Source organism: Anoplophora glabripennis, unplaced genomic scaffold (assembly GCF_000390285.2).
Source record: "Anoplophora glabripennis isolate ALB-LARVAE unplaced genomic scaffold, Agla_2.0 scaffold179, whole genome shotgun sequence".
NCBI lineage: Eukaryota > Metazoa > Arthropoda > Insecta > Coleoptera > Cerambycidae > Anoplophora > Anoplophora glabripennis.
Window position 1 is genome coordinate 780,650 of NW_019416483.1, and position 25,188 is coordinate 805,837.

The 25,188-nt window shown below is 31.7% G+C and overlaps 1 protein-coding gene across 1 annotated transcript in view; it reads left to right on the top strand.

Annotated features, from left to right (window-relative positions):
• LOC108907722 overlaps positions 1 to 25,188 on the top strand; it is a 483,302-nt gene that overhangs the window by 444,731 nt on the left and 13,383 nt on the right. The window contains exons 17-19 of the mRNA XM_018711519.2: positions 13,093 to 13,320; positions 15,688 to 15,893; positions 19,508 to 20,025. Coding sequence (XP_018567035.1) covers positions 13,093 to 13,320; positions 15,688 to 15,893; positions 19,508 to 20,025 — 952 coding nt within the window. The remainder of the gene's footprint in view (positions 1 to 13,092; positions 13,321 to 15,687; positions 15,894 to 19,507; positions 20,026 to 25,188) is intronic.

Here is a 25,188-nt window from a genome sequence, read left to right on the forward strand (position 1 = left end):
ATTTTGAAATATACAGGGTGTCCAGGAAAAGCGGACCATGTCAAAGTTATGTATTTTTAAATGGAACATCCTGCGCCATCTAATTGCATCCTCATTTTTCTCAATATATTTAAAGAGACGTCATCAAGAAGAACCCAAACCAATTCAATAAAGACTTCGATAAAGACACGTGGATACATCTTACAAAAAAATTCGATAAAAAGGAAACGTCACAAATATCTCCAATACCGTTAGAGATAGGTATAGGGAACCTATACACAGTTTGAAAGAGTTTTAAATTTCCTAACTCCCAAAATAAAGATGTACTGGGTGTCCCATTTAAAATAACCAAGTTATTACCGTTAAAAGTTGAGAGAAGTATTCAGCAGTTTTTTTGAACACCCTGTATAATACTAAGTGACGACAAATATAACAATTTATAACATCAAGGATCTAAAATAGACCCTCCAAACCTGCTTCCTTAAAATTATTTTTTTATTGCTAATATTAAGTTTCTATACTATGCCTGCATTTTCACTAAAATTGAAATATCTCACAAACTGTAAGTCCTAGGTATGCAGAATCTTTAATAAAGTTCACCTATGTTTTTACGGTGCTTTAAAAAATGCAGTAAAATACAGGGTGTTCCATTTAAAAATACATAACTTTGATATGGTACGCTTTTCCTGGACACCCTGTATATTTCAAAATATTTTTAAAATGTAGCCGTAATCAACCTACACATACCNACAAAATTCTTATTACTATTTTTATTCTCATGGAAACTACATAGAATATACCTAATAAAATCTTATAAATATTGTAATAATATAATATTTATTATGTATTTTTACTTATATTTAGTACCTATAGGTAATTGTATAATATTCACAAAAAAATCAACAATGGAAAACACAAGTTTATAGTGTTTCTAGAGGATACACGATACAAACGTATTTATAACATACCTAAATTACGCAGGGTAGTTTCGTTGCTTTCAGAATAAGTCATTTTTCAAATAAACTATATTAAAAAAAAACAAATCAAAGTAGAGACTAGTAGACTATTGATTTTAGATTTGCACGACAGAATTACGGAGACGTTATTATTTTCTTAGGTGTCTTCACACCAGTGCTCTCACGCAGGGGAACAATTCAATATTTGTAACATTTTTTTTTCTGTTGTGTGTCTTCTATATTGCTAACAAAATTCGGTATATTAACGTACTCAATCGAAACTTAACAGTAAACTAAAACCCGACTACCCGACTGACTGACTGACTGACACAAGCAAGCATGCGTCAGCAGTTTCCCATGCGGTGACGTCACACCCGCCGGTTCAGCGGACATTTAGCGCGCCAGTTTATGATTTTTTTGGATGACTTGTAGGCGATATAAAATTCTAGTTTTTTGCAGAGAACCTTAAAATTGCAATATCTTTCCGTTAAGCAAATAAAAAAAAAATTACTGAATGAGCCCATTGCGCTCTTTTAATAAAAAATTACCGAATATGCTGAAAATTTTGTGATTTTAGCATGAAATACTCCTCTACCTTCTACAGTTTATTCTTGTAAATGTTAGTCACTGGAACCTTGAAATGAAATTTTTCATAAACCCCCAGAAACAAAATCCACCCGGTTGAGGTCGGAGGAATAATTTGAACAGGGAATAGGCGTATGTCCAGCAGTTAAGAATTTTTTTTTAAATGGTTTCCAATATTTTGACCATACTACAATGGGGTACCATCAAACTATAATTACATATTCTGTCGAACCAGAAGAAGGTCTAGAAAATTGTTTAGTAAAAAGAAATTAATGACATTCTGTCCTTTAAGGACGCAAGTACTAAAAACGAAAACAATGAGTCACATTTTTATTCGCTAGTACGTTGTCAGTTTTGCACGTGTTTTGAAATCGTATCAGTTGATATTTGGGTGGTTATTTTTTTTGGATTGCCTGCGCTCAAATTGCTGGAATGACTCATATTTGACGGTAATGCATTGTACATTATATTAGTTCACGGGGTTTGGGTTCAAAATGCTACAGCAGCATCGCGATTGTATGCTAAACGTTTCCATAATCGTATTTACTCTCTTCCTCGTAAACTGAAAGTGGTTCTAAATGTCAGGGACACTAGTACCCAATGTATGTGGAGGACATATAGGACAACCGGGTTGAAAATGTTCAGGGTGAGCACCTATTTTTTTACTTGAAACGTGAAATCCCTTCCCAAATTGAAGGAAACCAGAGGGAAGTTTGGACAAATTTGCTCGAAAATAAGTATAACCCTTATCGCAGTTCCAAGTTCAAGCTTTAACAACAAAGAGCTGCTCGCGCAGTATCAAATTTAAGTCTTATGAAGTGTAATTTATAACCTTATAAAGTTATTTATTTTAGTATTTAGTGTGTTTGTGTCATAATTATTAAATTTTTGTATAGTAGTTTTTATATAGTAGTAGTAGTATATCCCCGCTTGCGGCTAGAGTGTGCGTTGCTTGAAGTTATAACTACTTAAGGGGCGGTGCTATGAAATGAAAATTTTGTTGTGTCCCGTTCAAAATTACACCCTGTATATTTTTAAAATAATTTTTATATTCCATTATTATTTTCTACACTGTTTCGTATCCAAAATTTCACGTATGTTTCTGTCCTTGTACTCTTTTTACAATGATGAAGTCTCGATTTATAGAAACGCTCATTTTAGGTTAGATTATAAACACCAAAGAAAAAACAATGATTCTGGCCTCTATTCTTTTCTATTGGTAGTACGAAGGTTAAAAAAATATTGCTTTAGAGTAAAAAAAAACTACATAGAAATATTTATAGTACATAAAGAGCGGCAATATTACTTTACTTTTGTCGTGAAGGGTGCGAATCAATGTGAAACATTTTATGAGAAAAATAAAGTCACGTAGAACAGCGCTTTTAGCGGAAATTGTTTGCTGTTATGTGTTAGAAGAACATCTCTGGAAAATCGAGTATATTTCACGTTTTGAAAGATATGGAACGTTTTCTTTAATGTTTTTACAGGGTCGCAAATTTCGATGCTTTTAAAAATCTTTTCTGATCTCTGAACAACAAAGAAAATACTCTCTTACCTATTTTTCCGGTGAAATGGAAGAACGAAACCTAACGTAATAGTGGAATAACTAACAGTACCTACAACGTATTTCGGAAATGCCAAAACAATGCTCATTTATTGCAAAGGAATTGAACAGACCACCCTCGTAATATTTTCTTTTAAATCGATTTTCTCGAAGATTTTTATAATCCTAATAATCTTTCAGTTATTACCGCTCCATTTGAAAACATCTTTGTCTCTAAAGATTGTCATCAAGTTTCTGGGATAAAAATGTACATAGTACTAAGTATTTCGTTTAATGGGCAATTCGGTAAATGATTTTAAACCAAAGATCGATGTTTTTGAAGTTAGGGTGTTAAAATTTGAAATAAAGAAATCACCTTTTCCAAAATATTTCTGAAGACATTTGATGCAGAATTATAACATTTGAGCTAGTACAGTTCAACTTATTTCACTTGGCTTGTGAAAGTCGGATGCGCAGTGGCAAGGTGTAGGAGTTTCAAACCAAATTTTTTAGTGCACAAGGCAGCAAAGTAACAAATAATAAAATATTTAAATACACATTTATGTAAATAGTAATTACCTTTATCTTGAATTTACAAATAGTGATCGAATTTTCAAAGCCAGTAGCTTCAAACTTATGCGCCACTGGTGCATGTATGTTTTATAATTATGTATTTATGATTACCACTAACTGGATAAATTAATAGCCTAAGTTTCATAGTTTTGGATCAAATGTCTTTAGAAATATTTTACGAATGGCGAAATTTTAATTTCAACACCCAGCATCTCGAAAACTATCGATTTTCGGACCTGTGTTCATATAATTTTTTTGGTCTAAAACGACTCAAAGCTCCTCCCCCTAAAGTTTGTCAACGTATTTAATTAACACCCTGTAAATAAATGTCTCTTATAATTGTGTATTAAAGAGAAATAACTTTTTTGTCAATTTATGAGAAAATGTCTTCTATATAAAAATCCTTGTTTGTGTTCAAATTCTTAAAAATATTCTATCTAATTCTTAAATGTCAACTAGTTTTGTTGATTTTCTATACAGAATGTATTTTTTTTAAATTTGACAGTGACCACATACCAAGTACCCATTTTATTAAAATACAAATATTGTTAGATTATCCAAATCGTATGTCTAAGCTACCTAACTGATATGAAATAAAGTAATTATTTTTATACAGAACCCTTGAAACTTGATGTATAGATTCTTTTTTAAATTACCAACAATGATATGATCACTTTGTGGTTGCTTTTAATTTTCTAAAAATTTACCTGGTAAAAAGTTATAAAATAAAGAAACTAGTAATATTTTTAAGAGCTTGAGGACAAGCAAGAATAAATAATTTCTCATAAATTTACAAATAAAAAGTTTTCCATTTTATGGCGCAAAGCATACTATCCTTTAATAACATTTTAGTCTACAGAAGTACAGCCTTGCAAACTTCCAAATTGCAATTCGATATTTCATAATAATAATTGTGAAACGATTGAAATAAAAACTTAAAACTTACATGTTTAGTTCAAGTTGCATCAGGCATAATTTAGTGGTATATTCGAAAAAATAAAATAATCAGTGGCGTAGATATACGGGGACAGCGCTGTCATTGTTATAAATATAAAACTATTTATCAAATTTTTTTTACAAGCTTGTACATTTTTTCAAAATAGCAGTCTTTTCTACTATTATATATCTCCTCTAAATGTTTACTGAGGGGCATAATTTTCGAAATAATTTCATTTTCAGATATCTGCACTAAAAAGCAAACAAATTAGTTAGACTTTGAATAGTGGCTGACAAATTCTTTCAAATAAGCTGTCTTTATAAAGTTTCCGTTCTAAATCTTGTTAACAAAAATTACTTTCAATAATTTAGTAATATACAATTTGTGTTTGCCAATAATACAAGCTTTGTAGTATTCAACATAGTATTCAACAACTATCTAGTAAGCGATATCAAATTAACAAAATATTTTTGTTTAAAAAAGTGTGTTTTTCCTTCACAATTTAAGGAATTGTAACTTTTCAAAGAATGAATAATTTTATGTAAAATTTCCTCCTTAATTTACATCAAGCATTTATCATTTCAATATTCGTCCTTTATTCTAAAACACCTTCTATTATGTGGAAAGTCTGAAATTTAGCTCTCTTTTATCCATTTCTTCGGTAATAATAGAAACCCTCAATAACATCGAAATTGACCCATTTCGTACATAAAAGCTTAACTGAAATGAATACCTGAAGTCACCTAGTTATGGCGCATTAAATCCAAATATTCTTTCATTATACTCGTGTACCCTTATAAAAGTCTCCATCACGTCGATTTTCTAACGGTGTATTATTACTTCATGGAACCGCCACCATTCATTGCAATTTTCACAATATAGATGCTGCTAGTTTTTACATAACCAGTACAAAATTAAGATATAAAATTGTCACTATTATTTCGCAACAATGAAACAGTTATTTTCTAAAATTATGTTCTTAGTAGTCATCTATAATCGTAACTTGTAATTACTACTGCTGAACAATGTGATAACTGTCATAAGATTCATTTCTAAAGATGCCTATAGAATAAATTCGCAAACCGAAGTTCCATGTTGAACGAATTTAATAATTAAACACTTTTCAGTTCAGTTATAGGTTATATAAAATTAATTTAATCATTCTTCTGCATTACCTGTCGCTTGAAGTGAACTGAAGTTAAAACAAATAATTATACGCTCATCTATTTCAACATACACTTTGCTATATTAAGTGAGCAGTATGCCTATTTTATCAGATGATGTTCTAAATTGACAAATATTTACCTGAGTACACATATTTGTCAAATGTAAATAAATGCCTCATAGTGTGGATGGTGCATCTCAATGCATTCGAAATCATGTCTTCACGTATCAAATATTCGCCGCATCGTGTGTAAAACATTTCGGAATATTTGAGGAGATATTTGTCATGAGCTGATATTGCACATCTGCGTATATTGTGTGCCATGTGTACAACTTGGCGATATAGATTTCAGGCAATCAATCTAAAAATGTTTGATACGTTTGTGTTTGATAAATGATTGACGAGTGACTGCATTATCTGGAGCTGGTTTTAAAGCAGTTAATTTCTGTAAGTATAATTTCAATTTTACCGATATACAAAAGAAGACCATGCGACATTGGCCACAATTTTTGGTACGCTCGATACAAATTTATGTAAATCAAATGGTTGTATGCGTTGTAGGTATTTTGCTAAATTGCCTTCATTAAATATTCAAATTACGAGTAATACGATTATTGCATTATTATTCATCAAGAAAATTATTATTCAAAACGTAACACAAATAATACTGATTGACTGATTTTTTAAGAAATATTTTGATTCACTTGTGCTATGTAACGAATTTGGATATTCTAGGATCTACATCGAATATCTCGTAATAAATAAAATGAAGTACATTTTTGCATTATCAAACATTTATTTTTAGGACGTCTAGCGTCTAAGTTAATTTTGTTCATTATTGGGAGGATTAAAATCTTAATATGAAAGTAAGTGATACGAAGTATTTGATAAAGTGAACTACGTCTCTTTATTACAAAAAAAATTTAGTTCACAACCACATACAATCAATCTCCAGTGCAAAGATATTCACGAAAAATATCGTTATTCGTTAGGGGATAAAACATTGAAAGGTGCTTTTACTATTTTAAGTTTACAATTTATATACAGGATGTCGCGGTACTTGATACAAATACTACTTTTTTTTCAAATGGAAACATAAGGCATGAGGGGGCTCGTTGAAAAGCTTATAGAAAACCGAATCCAGTCATACCAAATAAACAAGTTTTATTTTTTCAATAGCAAGGTTTTTAGGGTTGTATAAAACACCTACTTAAAATACACCTAAATAAAATTGAATTATCTTCAGTGTTATCCTGCATGAATTTGCACAGAATAAAATAAAGAATTTGAAACTGTAGGTACCTAACGCAAAAAAGATATTTTTTATGTTGCGTTTTTTTGGTACCACTTACTTGCCAGGCTTTCTGGTTAATTTTTCGCTTTAGTTGTAAATTGGAGTTTGGAACGTTACTATTGTGTCAAAATCAAGTTATTTACTGAATTGCAATGGTATTGTNTGCATGGAATCACATTACTGCAGAGCAAGTACATCGAAAAAATATCTGGATAGGGGCTTGAATCTCACTCGAATGTACAATTTATATTTACAAACTACAGAAAAACCAGTTGCATACCAAATGTATTCAGATATGTTTAATTATGAATACAACCTTGCATTTTTTAAACACAAGAAAGACCTTTGCGATCGCTGCGAAGCTTACAAAATCATAAAAAATCCAACTGAAGAAGAAAATGCGGTACAAAAAGAGCATGAACGGAGAAAACTTGTAGGGTATCAAGAAAGTGAACGAGACAAAACAAGATACAAAAAAGGAAATGCTGCACAAGCTTGTATATTAACTTTCGATTTACAGAATGTATTTTCCTTGCCAAAGGCCAATGTTGGACACTATTACTATCGTTCAAAATTGAACTGTTACAACCTAACTGCGCATTGCAATATTAATAACAATGTATATAACGCTACACACAGATTCCATTAGCTGAACGAGCTCTATATGAACATACAATAAACAAGGACTCAAGAAAAAAAGAAAATTAAATTCCAACTAATACATCCTCTACAAGTGATAAAAAACAGGATAGTACAATGAATCAAAGTAACATGAAAAATCAAACTAAAAATAAAATAAAGACGTCTGCAGAAGACAAAATATTCCAAAGTAGTGAAGTAATAAGTCACGGAATGAAAACTAGAAGTAAGAAAAAGACCAACGAAAAGGAAGGAGTATCAGAAAATGCACAAAAGCCTGTTAAGAAGGGAAAAAGTAACATTGATTTTAAAATAGTTAACATTTTCGCCATAATATTTTACTGTATTTATTTTCATTTATACATTAATAGTTTTTCTAAAAATAGTACGTACCTGTTAGGATGATAAAATGTACAAATATATATATATATATGTTTTAAATATGGTTGTATCTGTATAAATGTGTTGTGTGCTACATCCAATTCTAGAAATTTTATTAATTTTTTCATAACAAAACTACAACATTACTAAGTATTTTAATATTATAATAACAATTAACTAAAATATAGGATTTAAAATAAATAGTTGTATTTAAATTTCATAAGCTATTAATTAAACTAAATGGCAAAAACTCATTAATCTCGTTTTCTGGAAAACTTGTGAAAACGGATGTAGAACAACATAATCTCTAAGTGACGATTTGTCTCGCTTTCTTGATTCCGCTTTATTTTCCTCTATGATCAACAATAAAGTCTGCAAAATAAGAAACAGTAGTACAAATTTTAAAGGATGTTTGAAAATTTTCATTGTCAACGTTTGAGTACGCCTGTTCAGAAAGTCACCGAACCTTTTAAATTACTCTCTAATGGAGATATTTAATGATATGGGGTGTGGGTAACCACATGTCCTTGGATTGTTGATGTCTCATTTAGTTTTCGTGATATTGTTATTTGAGTGCAACATGTTTATGTGTTAGTGACAATTTTTGAAATGTGCGATATTCTAGAACAACGATGCAACGTAAAATTTTGCGAGAAAGTGGGGAAAACTTTCACGGAAACGTTACAATTTTTAAAACAAGCTTACAGAGATTATGTTACGAATGGTTTTCACGATTTAAAAGTGGTCGTCAGTTAATTAAAAATGATCCTCGACAAGGAAGGCCTTCGACGTCAATTAATGTCTCCTACGTTCAGAAAGTCTAAGATCTGGTGCGTGCAAATCGCCGATTGAATTGCAGAAGAGGTTATCTCTCAAATGGGTCATGTGTCATGTGTCATGCCATGAAATTTTACTGAAAAATTGAACATGCATCGAGTTGCAACAAGATAAAAAATGTATAAAATTAATAATATAATTTAAAAAAATAAAGTTCGGTTATTTTGTCAACACGCCTCGTATGTATGTTCGATCGGTACTGAGTTTTCAAAAAAATTATTAGATTCTCATATTTTAAGTTATCTATCTTTCTGTGAATTTTCAATGTTGTCTTTAACATTGTATATGTCGTCCACACTGATAATGTAGCAAAAATTTTGTTAGCATTGAATAATAATTATGCCAGCAGAACATCATGCAATCACGTACACATGTAAATTTTTTTCAAATGAGTCATAGCCCGATTTTTAATTAAAGGGTTATTTGATATTCACTAAACTAAAATTAGAAAGGACTTCTGAAATCTTTACAATGGTGCAGTTGTCTAATTGAATCAGTTTAAGTCTTGAGAGAAACTTTGACTACTTCATGAAGTGTGTTAATTCAGTTGAAATCCTTATTCAAAGACGAACAGAAATCACTCGAAGCAATTAAATACTTGGAGAAATTAATATTTGTCTAGAATAAATGTAATCCGTGACAATCTGCAGAATTACAATTATATTTTGCGATGCTAGCTGCTTTGATAAGTACCGAGGGAGATCATGTTCCAAACTCAAATTAATTATTTCTGAAGCTCTTCTTCTTGTTAGCATTAAATCAAATTGTGCACGGAAAGCTGATAGTAATTTAATAGTGGATTCATTTTTTAAAAAACACGAGTGGAACTATTGATAAATATGCAGGGTCTTTTCTGTCCTCCGTATTAGCTAGCTTTTGAAATATTCTGTCCGTTTATGGATATGGACTTATTTAATTTTTTTGCTACGTAATTTTTCAAATGTACCTATATTTTGAAAAAACCAGGCATCAGATTGTCGTTTCGACTTGGGAACAACTTTAAACTCTGTTTCTAATTGAGCACTTCTAGATCTATTTTTTAATTCTACAGAAGTTTTTAGTACTTCATAAACTAAGAATCATGTCATCTTTGACAATCGTCTATTAGAAATTTGTTATAATTCATGTTGTAAGAATACTTAGAATGCTCCGTAGGTTACGAATGTTGAAAAATGTAAAATTAGTAGAACTTCAAGTTAAACCACATCAGAATCGACCTTACAACTTTATGAATTTGAAATAGATATTTTTCTTTATCCAAGCTTAGAGGATGGCAGTGACTAGGATATCTCGCATTCATCAATAAATCAAACATAATAAACATTTATGCACAGTTCTAGAGAAAACGAAATATTGTCCAAGAGCTGTTACACAGGATATAACAGTGACATTAGGACAAATTATCAGATCTAATTTTTTCGTCAATACAAATAGAAAAACAGAAAAAACATTTTCTTCGTAATTCGATTCTTAAATTTCATGATTCTTTAAAGATTAAAAATAAAAGACAGTTTTTGGTCAATTACTCTAGAACTATTAAAGATATAAACTTCAAATGTGATACAATTGTGTTATAGTAGATATCTTGAAGTAAAATTTCAACAAAAGCGTAGTCAGTGGCGTAGAAATTAGGAGAAACTGTGATATTTCAACTGTCAAAAACAGTTGCTTGATGGGCCCCATATTTTTTAAATAGTGTTTTCCGCAGAGACAAATAATTTTAAACATTTAATAACTGAATAATCTAAAGCTTATCAAATAATAGGAATGTTATGTCATGCCACCTGAGTATTTTCAAAGACGCCGCAGTAAAACGAATAAACAGGTGCAAAAAACGATCAAACCATCAAGGTTTTAGGTACTGAAATCTACGAAAATACTAACTTTTTTAGACATAACTCCACATGTAAATATTCTTATAACATTTACTTGCTTAGTCCTACATATAAAATTGTTTACTTTTATTTATAAATATGTGAAAATAATTCTTAAAATGTGGGGTTAGGATAACAGAAAACGCATGTTTTACAAACGCTTTTTTTAGTTATTATTTTATTTGGGTATATTTAAATGGTAACAATGAATAAACAAAACATCAAGGATTTTATTTTTGTGCTTACTTTTGATCTACACGTTTTACTTTTCAAAATTTCAGTACCTAAAAATGCCAGAAATTTCACCATTTCTCGGCCAGGGATATGGCCACCTTAAAGGGAATCTACATTGGATATATTATTTCCGATCGAAACTTCTGTACCTCTTGATTTTTTTCCGTAAATGCACGACTTGTGAATAATAGTCTAGAAGCGGCTACACAATTACAGATACATTTGCATAGAAATATTCGTCTGCCTGTCTTCCATTGAAACTGTAATATGTGAATTTGTGCAAAATTTTATTCTGAGTTCTATGTCTCGTTGCTAAAAATGCGCCTTACTGTGTCATGATTTTGGATTTTTACCATAATAGTGCATTCTAGGAAATCAACTGAAAAGGCACAGAAGTTTTATTTCGAAATCAGTAAAATTATTCTTTTGGTAGATAAAAGAGTTCGGACTTCGTCTATTGTTGATGATATTGGTCATTTTTGATAAAATTTTACATATAAGTAGCTTTTATGACAGGAACTGAACTGTACCAAATTTAAGGTCAATATCTTCAATGCTTCTTGAATAATTTATCAAAATCTATACATATATTAGATTTAATCTGTGAAGGGCCGTAAAAACGTACAAATCGTTTTATAAAAATGTATGTTACTATTCTTTATGTATTTTGCTGAAAACAATGAGGCTTGGAAATTTGTCATAACGTCACTGTTACACTCTGTAGAAGATATTAAAGGAAAAGAAATAGGAAATTGGAAGGAAATAGCAAAGAACAGATAAATGAAATGCGGTCCACTTGACTATTGGCGTAATTCGCCTGGAAAAAACCGTACAAATCTCTGTTACCATATCTAATAACCAGTGGTGTACAACAATTATTGGAACCCAATTTTAACCGCGATTTTATCCCGAAGAGGGTAAATTTTTTTATTTGTAAATTCCATTCTCTATAAAATTTCTCAGTTGCTCGTAATTTCTTAAGTGCGTTTCTATTTTCCTGATTTTGTATACAAAGTGATTAATATTTAGAAAAAAATAATAATAAAATGACAAATAGTAAAGCACCTCATTTTTCAAGCAAAAAAGAATAATTCCTTCTTGAACCTAAAAGAGGCAAGCTATAGAAAGGCCCATTACATGGACTCTAATTCTGTTTCTGTGTTAGGGTCTATATATAAAGATTTCAAATGATTTTGTGAAATGTGAAACACGTTGAAATTTTACTCAGGCCTGTTGATCTTTGTAGAATTGTTGTCATATCTTTAGTGCTTTGGCGATAGAATATACTTTCAAAACGGCGATATTCTCGAACCATTGGTTTCACTTTCCTGAAAATATCAGGACTGATTACATTTGAAAGCTCTAAACTTCTTGAATTATCTTCAATGGATTCGCAACCCCATCGAAATTGTCTTGAACAATATTTTTACTTTAAAATATTAAGAAACTTTCCGAATCATTGTATCCCTATGCTAAAAGTTTTACAAAACTAATTTTTTGTTACAAAATACTTTAGAAAAAGCAAAATAAAGAACGATTTTAACGATTTTTAGGCAATGCATATTAATTGAGTCCATTGACTCGAAATTGAAGATAATTGCAACAAAGAATAAATAAGTTGAAGTTGTTTCGCGAAACTAATACACACTGGTAAAGTAAACCCCAAAGAGAATACAATATAAAAAATCTTATGATCTAGAAGACTCTATGTAAATTAATGGATTTTAAGTAATCACTTGTTAATCAGTTTCCGTTAGAAGAAATATAAATGGGTCTGAGGTACTTCATTGTTATGACCTTTTTGTATATCCCCTAGTGACACTTTTCGATTTTTAAAGTATTAAAATGATATATAAAATCAAGAAAAAAATACTTTTAATATTTTAAGAACAAGCAGGTAATTTTATACAGAATGCCATTTTGTGTAAATTTATAAATAAAAAAATGTATATAATATAATTGTTTTGCACTTAATTTAACCATCTCTTTCTCTGCTCGGGATATTGAACTTTCTATAGATTATTAATTACTTATTGCATCAATTTGTATGTATTTGTAGCTTAATGGATACAGACAGTTTGCGTGTTTGTTTCAGATGGAAGTCCATTGTTTCCTTCTAACCGACATGCTGTTAGTTTGCAAGCCCTCGACAAAGAAAGGCGGTGCGACTATGCGTGTCGTAAGACAGCCCTACCTTGTGGATCGTTTGGTGGTTTCCGAATTACACAGGGAGACACCTAGCCTGGCAGTTATATACAAAAATGAATTTGATATGGCTGTTGCAGCTTTTATACTCCAAAACAACGACGCCAGAAAGATCAAGGTGTGTACAAAATATGTTAATGATCAAGTTTTGTTCTGTGGAAAATGACATTAAATTAAATTACTATTTGTCGGGAGGAGTATGAAGAACTTTTGAACACTTCTGTGTCGTTCAATATTAATGCAAGGCTTACTACTATAATTTTTTGTATTCTAAAAATAATTATGCAGGGTGTTTCAGAATTAAGTCGACAAACTTTAAGGAGATATTCCTCATAAAAAAATAAGAAAAAAATAAAGTATAAATTTTTTTCCAGAGACGCTTCATTTTCGAAATATAGGGCGTTAAAAATTTTTTAACAAATTCGAATTTCTTACATAATTTCTAAATGAAGAAGGCTATTTAAGCCAAATTTGGCATGACACATCTTCTTATAAGATACAATTTTTCCATAGAAGTAGAAGTCCCGCAAGTAACTCTTATGGATTCTGTCGATGAACTTTAGGAAGACGTTCCTCATAAAACCTAAAAAAATATAGTAACTATTAAAATTGGTCTTAGTCCCGAGTATGTGTGAGTCAAATAAGCCTTTTTGTCTCCCTATCCCTTGGGTTTAACCAATAGTACGAGTATTAAAAATATGTAGAAGATGCTTCGTTTTTGAGATATAGGGTGTTTTTTTTTTTAGAAAAAAAAAAATTATGTTGGTGAAAACAATAGAAATATTTAAGTACCTAACATCTAATGTGACTATGCCGTAATGAGATAACGTAACGAGCCTTGCAATACTCCTAAATTTTTTCTGGCGGTTTGTAGTCACTTCATTTACTTGTGTTGTGTACTTTTATATAAAATAAGATGGCAAACAATACATGAAAATTTATTTGTAAATTGAAACAACCAAAAAATTACCAGTTATGACAAAGCAAAAAGTGAATCAAAAATGAAATGATTTAAAAAATATTTTGTTCAAAATGGGCGCCTCCGGACTATAGACAAGCACGACATCTTCTAATTATGGAGGTAGTGGCCGATCGACACTGAATTGAAGTTAATTCTCGACACGCTTGGACTATTCGCTGTCTTAGATCTTCTAGGGTATCGACTGGCACCTCTTAGACCTTTTGTTTAACAGCACCCAAAACGAACTAATCGGTGTCAAGTCTGGTGAACGTGCGGGCCAAGCTGCAGGTCCTCCTCGACCAATCCATCTCCTGGGATAATTAATGTTTAACCACTCCCTAGGACCCCTACCAAAATGGGCAGGACAGCCATCTAGTTGAAACTACTGTACAACTGTTCATTCGAGTCTTAAGCGGAACATCTTCTAACAGATCTTGAAAACCATTTTCAAGGAACTCGGTAAACATGTCAGCATTTAACCGATGCGGAAGGAAGTAAGGACCAACTATAGTGTTGTCCAACACACCCAACCATACGTTACATTGGAATTCATGCTGAAAACTATGTTCCCTTTCCACCCGTGGATTCTCGTAGGACCAAATATGGTAGTTCCATTGGTTTAAAATTCCCCTTCGCGTAAATGTTGCCTCATCTGTCCACATTACTTTTTGCGTAAAGTGATAATCATTATCTGCTTGGTTTAACATCCAGTCACAAAACACTCGCCTGCATCGTATGTCCTGAGGCAATAAATGTTGCACACGCTGGATATGGTAGGCATGGCGTCCATCAGCCCGAAGAGTCCTCCAAATGGAACTTGACGAAATACCTAACTCATAGCTAGATTTTCTGTGACACTCGTGGATGGATTTTCATCGAAATGGTTTAAAATAGTATTCGATCTTACTTCGTCCTGAAGTGGGGTAAAATGTCCATCATCATAAGTTGGAATACCGAAAGACCCAGTTTGTCTGAGACGACTGAATGTTGTTGAAAATGTTTCTTTTGCTGGTAGTCTTCTTATTTTTTATAAGAAATATCTCCTTAACGTTTAACGTCTTAACCCTGAAACACCCTGTATAATAATAATAATATATTCACATCCGAAGCACCTGATCGGTGAAGTTTTTTTATAATAAATATGAATTTCTGAAAAATTTCCGCAAATAATTTTATAATTTCTGTAGTCTAGTCTCATGTCCGCTTTAACGCGGACAACGGGGTGTTTTCAAACTTTATAACTACACGACAAAATGAAAATAAATTAAAAAATATTGGACCCGTATTTTCTCTTTTTGACCTCGTTTAATTCCAAAAGAAATAAAAAAGGATAGATTTGTTGAAGGTTTTAATTGCAAAGTTTAAGATGATTTAGATATAATTCTAGAGAGCCAATATCATCACATGTTTTAATTATCTTTCTCTGGTGGACAACTTTAAAGCTAATCCCAAGGATTCATTTATTATAGCGAAATTTGTGTGTTGTCTTTCCATTGGATATAATGTGGCTTTTTGTTATTTTAGGGTTGGAAGGACGGCATAGCAAAAGCACAAACATTATACGCACAAGCGAAACAGATGAGCTATATGGCTGATGAAAGTCAGGATGCCGACTACAGTTTTGATTACAATTTGGAAAATGAGTATCCTAGTTTACAGTTAATTCCCAGATCACCACTTGCTTCCTCTTCTCGTGCCAGTAGAGTCTCTAGTTTAGCACATAGTCATAGGTAAGTTAAAATTTAGTATATTACTCAGTACGAATCATGTTATTTTTTTTAGTGATGATGGTTGCATAATAATTATTTTTATATGAGATACCCTTTTCAAATGTAATTATATAAGTATATACCTATTTCTTTTAATGGAAGTTGCTGACGGGCGATTGAAAAAACAATAGAATATAGAATTTAGACGAATCGTCACTTTTTAGTAGCAAATAATATGAAAAAAAAATCCAAATTGGAGACACTTTGCTGCCTCAGGACAAAGACAATGAGTTGGTTAAGTTGAGAGGATGCTGCTTAATTTAATGAATAATAGTTTCTCGGGAAGAAAATAATGAAGACCGTTTTCTAGGTCTAGGTTAAAGAGCAATATGAAAACAGAAAACATTTTCTCATTTTTAGCTGCTCTATTGTAGTTTCAGATTTTTAAACTATCTCGACTCAAACTATATTTCGAACTGAAGGAATTATTTTTTCCCTAAATTTATTGTTCATTATATTATTTTCGAGATAGGTAGATAAGTAGGTAGTGTTTTCACATGCAGCTTAAATAGGAACGAAACTTAAGTAGAAACGAAATATATCATTTTGATATTTCATAATGATAAATCAGTCAATTTTTAACAAAAATTAGATTCTCATTACATATTTTGCATTTTGCTTATTAGAATTCTAAAGTCATATTGTTAAAAATACAAAATATATATATATATATATATGCCGATGATGAATTCCTAAAAATTAATTTTAGTAATAAAGTTAATACTTACAGTGATTACAACGTGGCCGCATTTGAATATCTACAGGGTATACCATGAAGACGTTTAGTTAAAACAATATGGGGAATAAACTTAACTTGAAATAAGAAAATTCATTTACGGGAGTTGCTATACACAGCCACACAAAAAATAAAAGTTGTCTGTACTTTTCATGCGACAGATGTTATCTGTAGTATTTTTGCCTCCTGATCACGAATCCGGTGTCAGAATTGAGCTATCACATCACAGAAATTTCCTAACCTCAAAAAACAGGTAGAAAACTGCAAAAATTCATGAAAAAGTGCTAGGAACAATACAAAAAAATTATTTTATCTATATTCAAATGTTCATTTATATAGTTAAGACCCCGCCGGACGTGAATTAGCGGTCAGAATTGATGTTTTTTTTTTGTACCTCAATGAAACGGGTCAGATATCACGAATGTATATAATGTAACAATAATGAAAGCTAAGGATCTATTAACGCGTACTGACACTTGGTCCTGGTTCAATCAATCCTATCTCTTATTGGCTCCGCCGAATTCTTCTTATACTTTTCCTGGAGACGATCTTGATCTGTCAGAGATCATAACAGTTTTTGTGAATTTCGAGCTGATGTCCTTGGAAATTTGAAATATCCACGATGCTCTACCAACAGCATCTGGCTGTGCGACTGCTTTGGTCCAAACAGTTTCGGCTGCTGAATCCGAAAGATAGCTGAAAATGTTCTTTCTTGACCGATGCTTTTTGGGTAGGTAGCTTAGGTGACAGGCACGAGTTTGAGTTCTTTTGATGCTTTTTAAGGCATTTGCGATTTTTTTTTTGTTTTCAAGAATGTTATTGCAAAAATGACTATCTTCTTAGCCTTGCTTCAGGAGTACCCCAAATATTATTCTACTTTCATGACATTACATTGAAATCAACGATGGAAATATTGGAACATCTATGCGACCGATTGTCATCACAGTTTGTTGACGATTTTAAAATAATGATGATGATGAAATAATAACAAAGTGATGAAAACTGTATGAGTTCTTTTAATTGTGTTGTTAATATGCACTTCATAACAAATCAGACTCGACATCATTTAAATAGAATCCTACAATCTTAGAAATGCCAATTTAATGCTGCTAAATATGCTTCCAATAAAAATATTTGCCTGGGGTGTACATATTTACATCATAAACAATAAGGGCAAATTTTGTACACAGAATTTTCTTTCATTTGTAGTCGTCTATTTTTTTTTAATTGCTGTTAAAGTTGTTTGTTACTTTATAATAAACTGCGTTTCGCATACCTGCTGGCTACTATATTTAATAGCTGTTTGTATTTTCAAAGAAAATTGCGTATTAAAAGCAATAACGTCTATAGACGGTGATCGATTAAAAAAATTGAGGGTAGTCAATTACTTTTTTATTATTTGTACTAAACTGTAGACCTTGAATCAAATATTTACATTATTAAAGCTTATTCATGCTAAACAAAATCACCAAATCGGTAGATACTTTTTAGTGAAAATACATTCAGCATTTTTAATTCGAATTTTTTTAAAGTTAATTATTCAAGACTAAACGAATCCAAGTGTTTCAATACAGAATATGTGTCAATAATATGGTCACTAAATTATTCACTATACAGGGTGTAACTTTGAATGGAGGTCATATTTATATGGAAGTTACCTTTGACCTTTAGAAACACAGGTATCTAAGTTTGTTTTGTCTATCTTGAAAACTGTTTTTTTAGTAACGTTCATACACCACCACTGAACAAGTTAGTGTGACCTCAAAAAACGGCGTGCGTTAGTCACAGCTTATATACACTTTGGAACTGCGGTATACGTCGTTGTCAAATCTAATAATTTAAAGGAAAAAGGGTGAAGGTTTCATCGTAGTTTAGCTAGCTAACAGTTGATTTAAAATATATGGCAACTATTGCCCCAAAAAAACTGACCCAACTTAAAGTTACATCCTGTTATTTCTATTGTGTCCACTACAGACATTTTTCTCCTTTACTTTAGGTCATCTTATTATTAATTACTTTAAATTAAAAAAAAATAAACTTCCAAGATATCCTTTGCACTGTCGATTTAGCCTATATTTTAATATTTGTCATTTTTTTTCTCTTAGTAGGTATTTCATTTCTTTTTATATCATACTTAATGCAGCTTCCTTTTTTATTTGTTTATTATGTAATTGTATCATTTTTCTATATAATGAGCCTTCATAAATGTTTACAAGCCACATACCGCCGAACTTAGGTAATCAACATTGAAGGGCTGCTACTAGTAAAGAAAAATCCCTAAATCTTGGCGTTCCCAATATTAATGTTCTGTTTACAATGAACAATGGCAAACCATTACGTCTACGATCGCTATAATGCGATCGTTGATTGGTTGAACAGAATCTCGTGAAAAATTACACCAATCACTGCCGGTGAAACAGAATATTGTGTTTTAATGTAATCTTGATCATACTGTTTTAATAATTTTTAATTTTACCGAAATCATTGCCAACATGAAGCAAATAAAACTACTGTGCCTAACAGAATTATTAGTCACGTGACTTGTAATCATTTATGAAGGCTCTGTATTAGTTTTAGGTTGCCCATTTTGTTATTGGGCTGGTTAAAATTTCGCGCTTGTTTCCAATAATAATGTAAAACAAAAACTTTTACCATAATGAACGAGAATCGTCGATAATTTCGTTGATTGGAACATATGAAGAACCTCCTGTACACAAATTTTCAGATTCATTTTGGATTCCTTTATCTATTTATATTCTCTACATGTAGGCCATATAAATCTGCACTAAAATTATATAACAGCATCTTAGAGATATAAAATAAAAATTTTATTTTATAGTGGCTCAGTAGAAATGAACGACCAGTCTTCCGTCGGGTCGGTGAACCAATCCCGAGCAGTTTCGATGGAGACCGAGAACAGAACAGGGTCCATATCAAGCGACGAAGGAGTCCAACCGCTGCCACCCGACAAAAGTCCGGTGTCTCAAAAAAACTCCTTCAAGAACCGCCTCTTCCACAAAACACCCAACACTCTTTCCGTTCAGCCTTACGGCAGTCTGGGCCAGAGTTTGCCTAATTTGACGCTTGGGTCGCCAAATGTGGGCAGTCTGAGTTTAAACTTAAATCAAAATACATTGTCAGTGCCTAGCAGCAAAAATGGCAGCCACCTCCTGAGTCCGACGCATAGAGGGATATCGTACCCTCCCCCCTCTCCCACGAGGGGGAACTTGAGAAGAAGTCTGGCTATTTCTCAGAGCAAAAACCCGCCGCTGATCAAAACGAGGCAAGTGAATTCCACCTCGAGTGCCAGCCAGCAGATACCGACTAGTTTTGATTTTGATGTTCCAGTTATTGCAGGTCAGTAACTTTATTTTCCGCCCTAGACAAATTTTGAAAATTTTGCGTTTAGCAAAATGTGAAAAATGTTAAATTTTTTAAACAAAGATTTATATTGATGCATTTGTGAACATATTTAAAATATACTTATGTTAGTTGTTGACACAACATAAGAAAAGTAATTAATTGTAATATTATTTCCTAATTGTACTTAATAACGTGCTAAAGTCGAATATCTTGTTAAATATATGAAAGTTTCAGTTATTAATTTTATCACTAAATTTAATTTCAGTGACAAAATTTGATTAACCATTTCCTCTATCACATATTTCTTTTTACATAAACTGCTGACGTCTTTATACAGTGTGGAACAGCCAAATGAAATAAATTCAGTAACTCAATTATTGTGCATATTTATAAAAAATCTCGAGGCACGTCGCCGTCGATTCTGGTTTCTGAAATAACATCCTGTAACGTAAAAACTTCATCGCTAAATTCAATCCCTTTCGAATGGCAGTTGCAACCCCTAAATTTTTAAATAGGAAGTAGGAAATAGGAAAAAAAATGATAGGTTTTAATATTTATTTCAAAAATTAACGACTTGCTTGACGAAATTTGTTACAACAAACAAAAACATAAAAACTAACAGTGTTTTGTTCTTGCAGGATAGCAATAACAATTTCAGTGTTCTTTTTCAACATTCTCAACTAAAAAGAAGATATAAAAACATCAAAATTCTTCATAACTGGCAATTTTTTGAAAATGTAGCTACTTGCTGTTTTATTAATTGACAGCATTAAATAGTTCTCAGTGTGTTGCGGAGATAGAATCACATTTCCAAATCAGTGAGGCGAGATCGCTAGAATGGTCAGCACGTTCTCCTGATTTTACACCCTTAGATTTCTTTCTATTTCTTTCTATTAGGATACGGCCAAGACGTTCAAGGAACTGAACATCTCCTATTTTGAAATCAAATTTTTCTTAGTTTGCTGTAGCGAATTTCGTCAAACTGATGAATTATTTTTTTTAAGTACTGCTAATTTTTGCAATACATATTAAAACCATAGCATTTTTGAATAGAAAATGAAAATACCTTTCTAATAAGGTATCAGAAGTCCTTACATGCCATTAAAAAATTTAAGGGTTGTAACTGACATTCGAAGGAGGTTGAATTTAGGGATGAAATTCTTACCTTGCAGTGCCAGAATCTAAAAACGACGTGTCTCGAGATTGTTTATAAATATACACAAAAATTGAGATACTAAATTTATTCCGTTTGGCTATTCCACACTGTATGTAGAAGGATCTTATGAATGGTTAAATGCAATTAGAATTACCAAGCGCTGCTGCAACTAGTACAAAAAGAGTCATTAACTTTGCGTTTGAATAAATTTTTCTCCCACTAAATACATAAAATACAGGGTCCCAGCGACGGGGAGGCATGATTTTTTTGAGATGGGTGTAACAACAATAGCGATGAAGAGAACAATAGTTTCGAAACAGGTGACATGTACTTTGTGCTGTTAAATGCCATTTAAGTGCGTAAGGAGACGCAGAATATCTCGTGTTTGTTTCTGACACAATTATTGAATCTGATTATTCTGTTGTGCTTCTGTAGCTCAGACGATAGATTAGAATTCTGCTAGCTGAAGACTAAAGGTTTATAAATTATATATTTTTTCTTCTTTAATTGTGTTTCTTCCATAGCATTGCATATTATTAGGTATTGTATTTGAAAAAATTAAAAATTGAAATTCATCCGACAAGGAGGTGTCAATTTTAAAAAAAACTTGGACCCACTTCTGAACGAATTTAAGTTTTCCTTTTTTCCAAAGACTACATACACAACTCCATTGAATAAAACACAAAGAAAGAAGTACAGAAATCTAATTTAGGTTCGAAAGATGACGTCCAAATGACAACCGCTCTTGACAAAGCATTTTTCGAAAAGGTTGATAAAGTTGACCAAACAAGAGGAATAGCACGAATTTGTCGGATTGTGACATCTGAAAGGGTACCAAAAGTGCGTAGTTCCGCAATATAGACCTTAACTTTTAGCTAGCTGAATTTGATGAACAGCGTCGGCTGGTGAAAATTAAAATATGTAGTCATATTAAAGTAGAAATTATAAAGAGTGCAACCCATATCATTTTTAAGATTTTTTTAATAGAAAGATTTCATCAAAACATTAAGGAAATCTAGCGTAGATACCAAGGTAGATGGGAAATAAATATGACGGTCGATTACTGCTGATTTACCCGTTAAATAAAAAAAAACGTAAGAGGAATCCAATTCGCAGATCTTTGATAATAAAATTGTTCGACATTATAAAGGAGATGTAGATTTGTAATGAGAATTTACATTAAGTAACTTTTTGTTTGGAAAAAATAGAAAAATTGCCAGAGATACTTTTTACTTAGAATTTTATGTAGAATTCGACAATAATTTTTATTTTTCAATATTTTCAATATTTCAAAATACTCGGTCGATCATATTGAATCCACCATCTTGAATTTTGAAAATCTAACGTTGAATTCTGAATCAGCGATCCCAAAAACGTATAAGAATGGTCAAATTTTTTGCAACTTTTCGCGATATGACCTTGAATTGACCTTGGCCCTGATCTGTTCGGGTTAAACGGATTCGGATTCAGCGACCATATATAGATATCATGGTCTGGTCTTACAGATCAGGTACTTTTCTTTGTGATGCTGTGACTATTATCAAAATTTGACCACTTTAATTTTCACCAGCTGCCACTATCGACGAATTAATCTGTCATCTGTGCTATGTTAGTACTACAGAATGGCCAGTTTCAATATATGTGTTCTTAACTACTTAAATAACATTTAACAACAAATAACAATAAGTAATCCTTCGATTACTTATTGTTATTTTTCATTGTTTTCTAATTATATTCCATTAGTAAGCGCAATTGAGCGATTACAGGCATTGAACTAAAGTTCAGTGGTGCAATTTGCATGAATCATCGTCTATCGTGTTATTTTGTCATTGAAGTCGTGTGAATCGCAAAATATCCATGTTTAAACATAAAAAATCTTTAAAAAGTTGAGGAAAAGTTTGGCCGGTAATCTCAACAAACAATAGAAGTGAGAAGAATATATATTCAATACTATACAATACTTCAATAGTATATTCAATATATACTAATCAAAAATGGTCATCAATACGTGACCGATGAATAAGCAATATCTGATAGATTATGTCGGCAGAAAGTGGCTCATGTCGACTGTTCCGAAACAGTTATTCTTTCAATCGCCATTGTTATACCCATCTCAAAACATCACACCTCCTTACCTCTGTACTGCAAATTCGAATTTTTTTATCCAAAATGAAATAGGTATCCAAACTTTTGTGACTGTGCCACACTAATGGATATCAACGAAACAAAAAAACTACTTCCTTTTTTTCTTTCTTTGATAAAATTGTTTTGTATAACGAATTAAATTTGTGATAATTTAGAAACACCATTGATGTTATGCAAATTTTGAGTAACTCTCTAAAACAATTTGTAAATTGTGCCATAAAGAAATTGAATTTTGAATAAAAAAAGTTGGAATAAACATTTTTCTAGCTCCATCAAGGATATCAAGGATGAAAATTTCAGCAAAATGCTTTCCAAGCGGTAATATCGCGAAAACAGTATAAAGTGAACAAAATAGAGGTACATTTTTTTTCCTGATTGGGTAACAGCAACAGAAAAAATTAGGTACACCTTCTTCAAGAAAAATGCATTTTTCAAGATATATCGATTACCATGTATCTAGAATCAAAATAAGAACAATGGAAAAGCTACATTATTTTATCTAGTACCTACATGCGGAAAAATATTTAAAACATCTGTTGCCTGACTATGTGTATTCTAATCGCGACTCAATTACATACCTTACTTTTATAATATAATTAATGTCTTCATCTGTTTCTTAAAACGAATATATTCAAAGTTAAAGGGGACCAAGTCAGAATTTACTGTATCATATACAACATGTATTAGAAACAGAAATAATGTGACACAAAGCAACTGTGAATTTGGGTACTTACGTAGTTATTATTATTTAACCGAGAGTTTCTATTTGGTCATAATGTAGTTGTTACGGGTTATCAATGTTTTTATACCTTATAGCTATATATTTGTATAATATAAACTTTACATTTTTTGTATCATTAATGAATAGGGAAAAATAACATCCCCACAAAAAAAATATCGGATGGTATTCAGACCCATGTATTTCCATGTATTTTTTCCGCTGAATCCGATTCTGCCTTCAGATTTGGCCCAACGGGTCTGAGTCTTCGGGAAAATTAAAAAAACAGGTCAAATTTCACAAAAAACGTCATTTACGATCGACGAGTTATAAAAAATCAAATTATTCTACCCTCTCACTAGACGTATGATTTTTCACTCGTTTAATTCCAATTTATCATCATAGAGCCAGAAAGCTGGTCCAATTTCATTCAAAAACAGAAAATAGATCAAAATCAAATCAAATAGAAAATAGATCAAAACGCCATTTTCATGGCATAATTCGTGTTGCAGAGTTCTGGATCCACCTTTTTATCCACCCACCCATTTATGAATTCATACATATTTCTATCCAGTCGTTCATGCATTAATACGCATATTTATCCATCCACCTCTACCACCTATAAAACCCACACATCCACCCATCTATACATCTACTTTTTGTGCTGAGAGATGAGATAACAGTCTAGAAGATTGAGAATGCAATAAAACTTGTAGAATACTCTACTTTCTAAACAAAAGAAAACGATATCTACAAATCATTCTTATTTTTGTTGCTATAACTTGTTTTCTTTTCTTTAAAGGATCTATCCAAAGGGTTACGCTTTCATTATATTTTTATATTTTCTTATATTTTCCGTTTCTCTTTTTAACAACCAAAAAGTTTTCGCCCTATATACAGGGTGGGCCACCAGTAACGCCTCGGTCGCTAGTGACCAAACGGCAAATGTTACAGAAACCTGTTTAGGTGGGTATGTGTAGGTTGATTACGGCTACATTTTAAAAATATGTTGAGATATACAGGGTGTCCAGGAAAAGCGTACCATATCAAAGTTATGTTTTTTTAAATGGAACACCCTGTATTTTACTGCATTTTTGGAAGCACCGTAAAAAAATAGGTGAACTTTATTAAAGGTTCT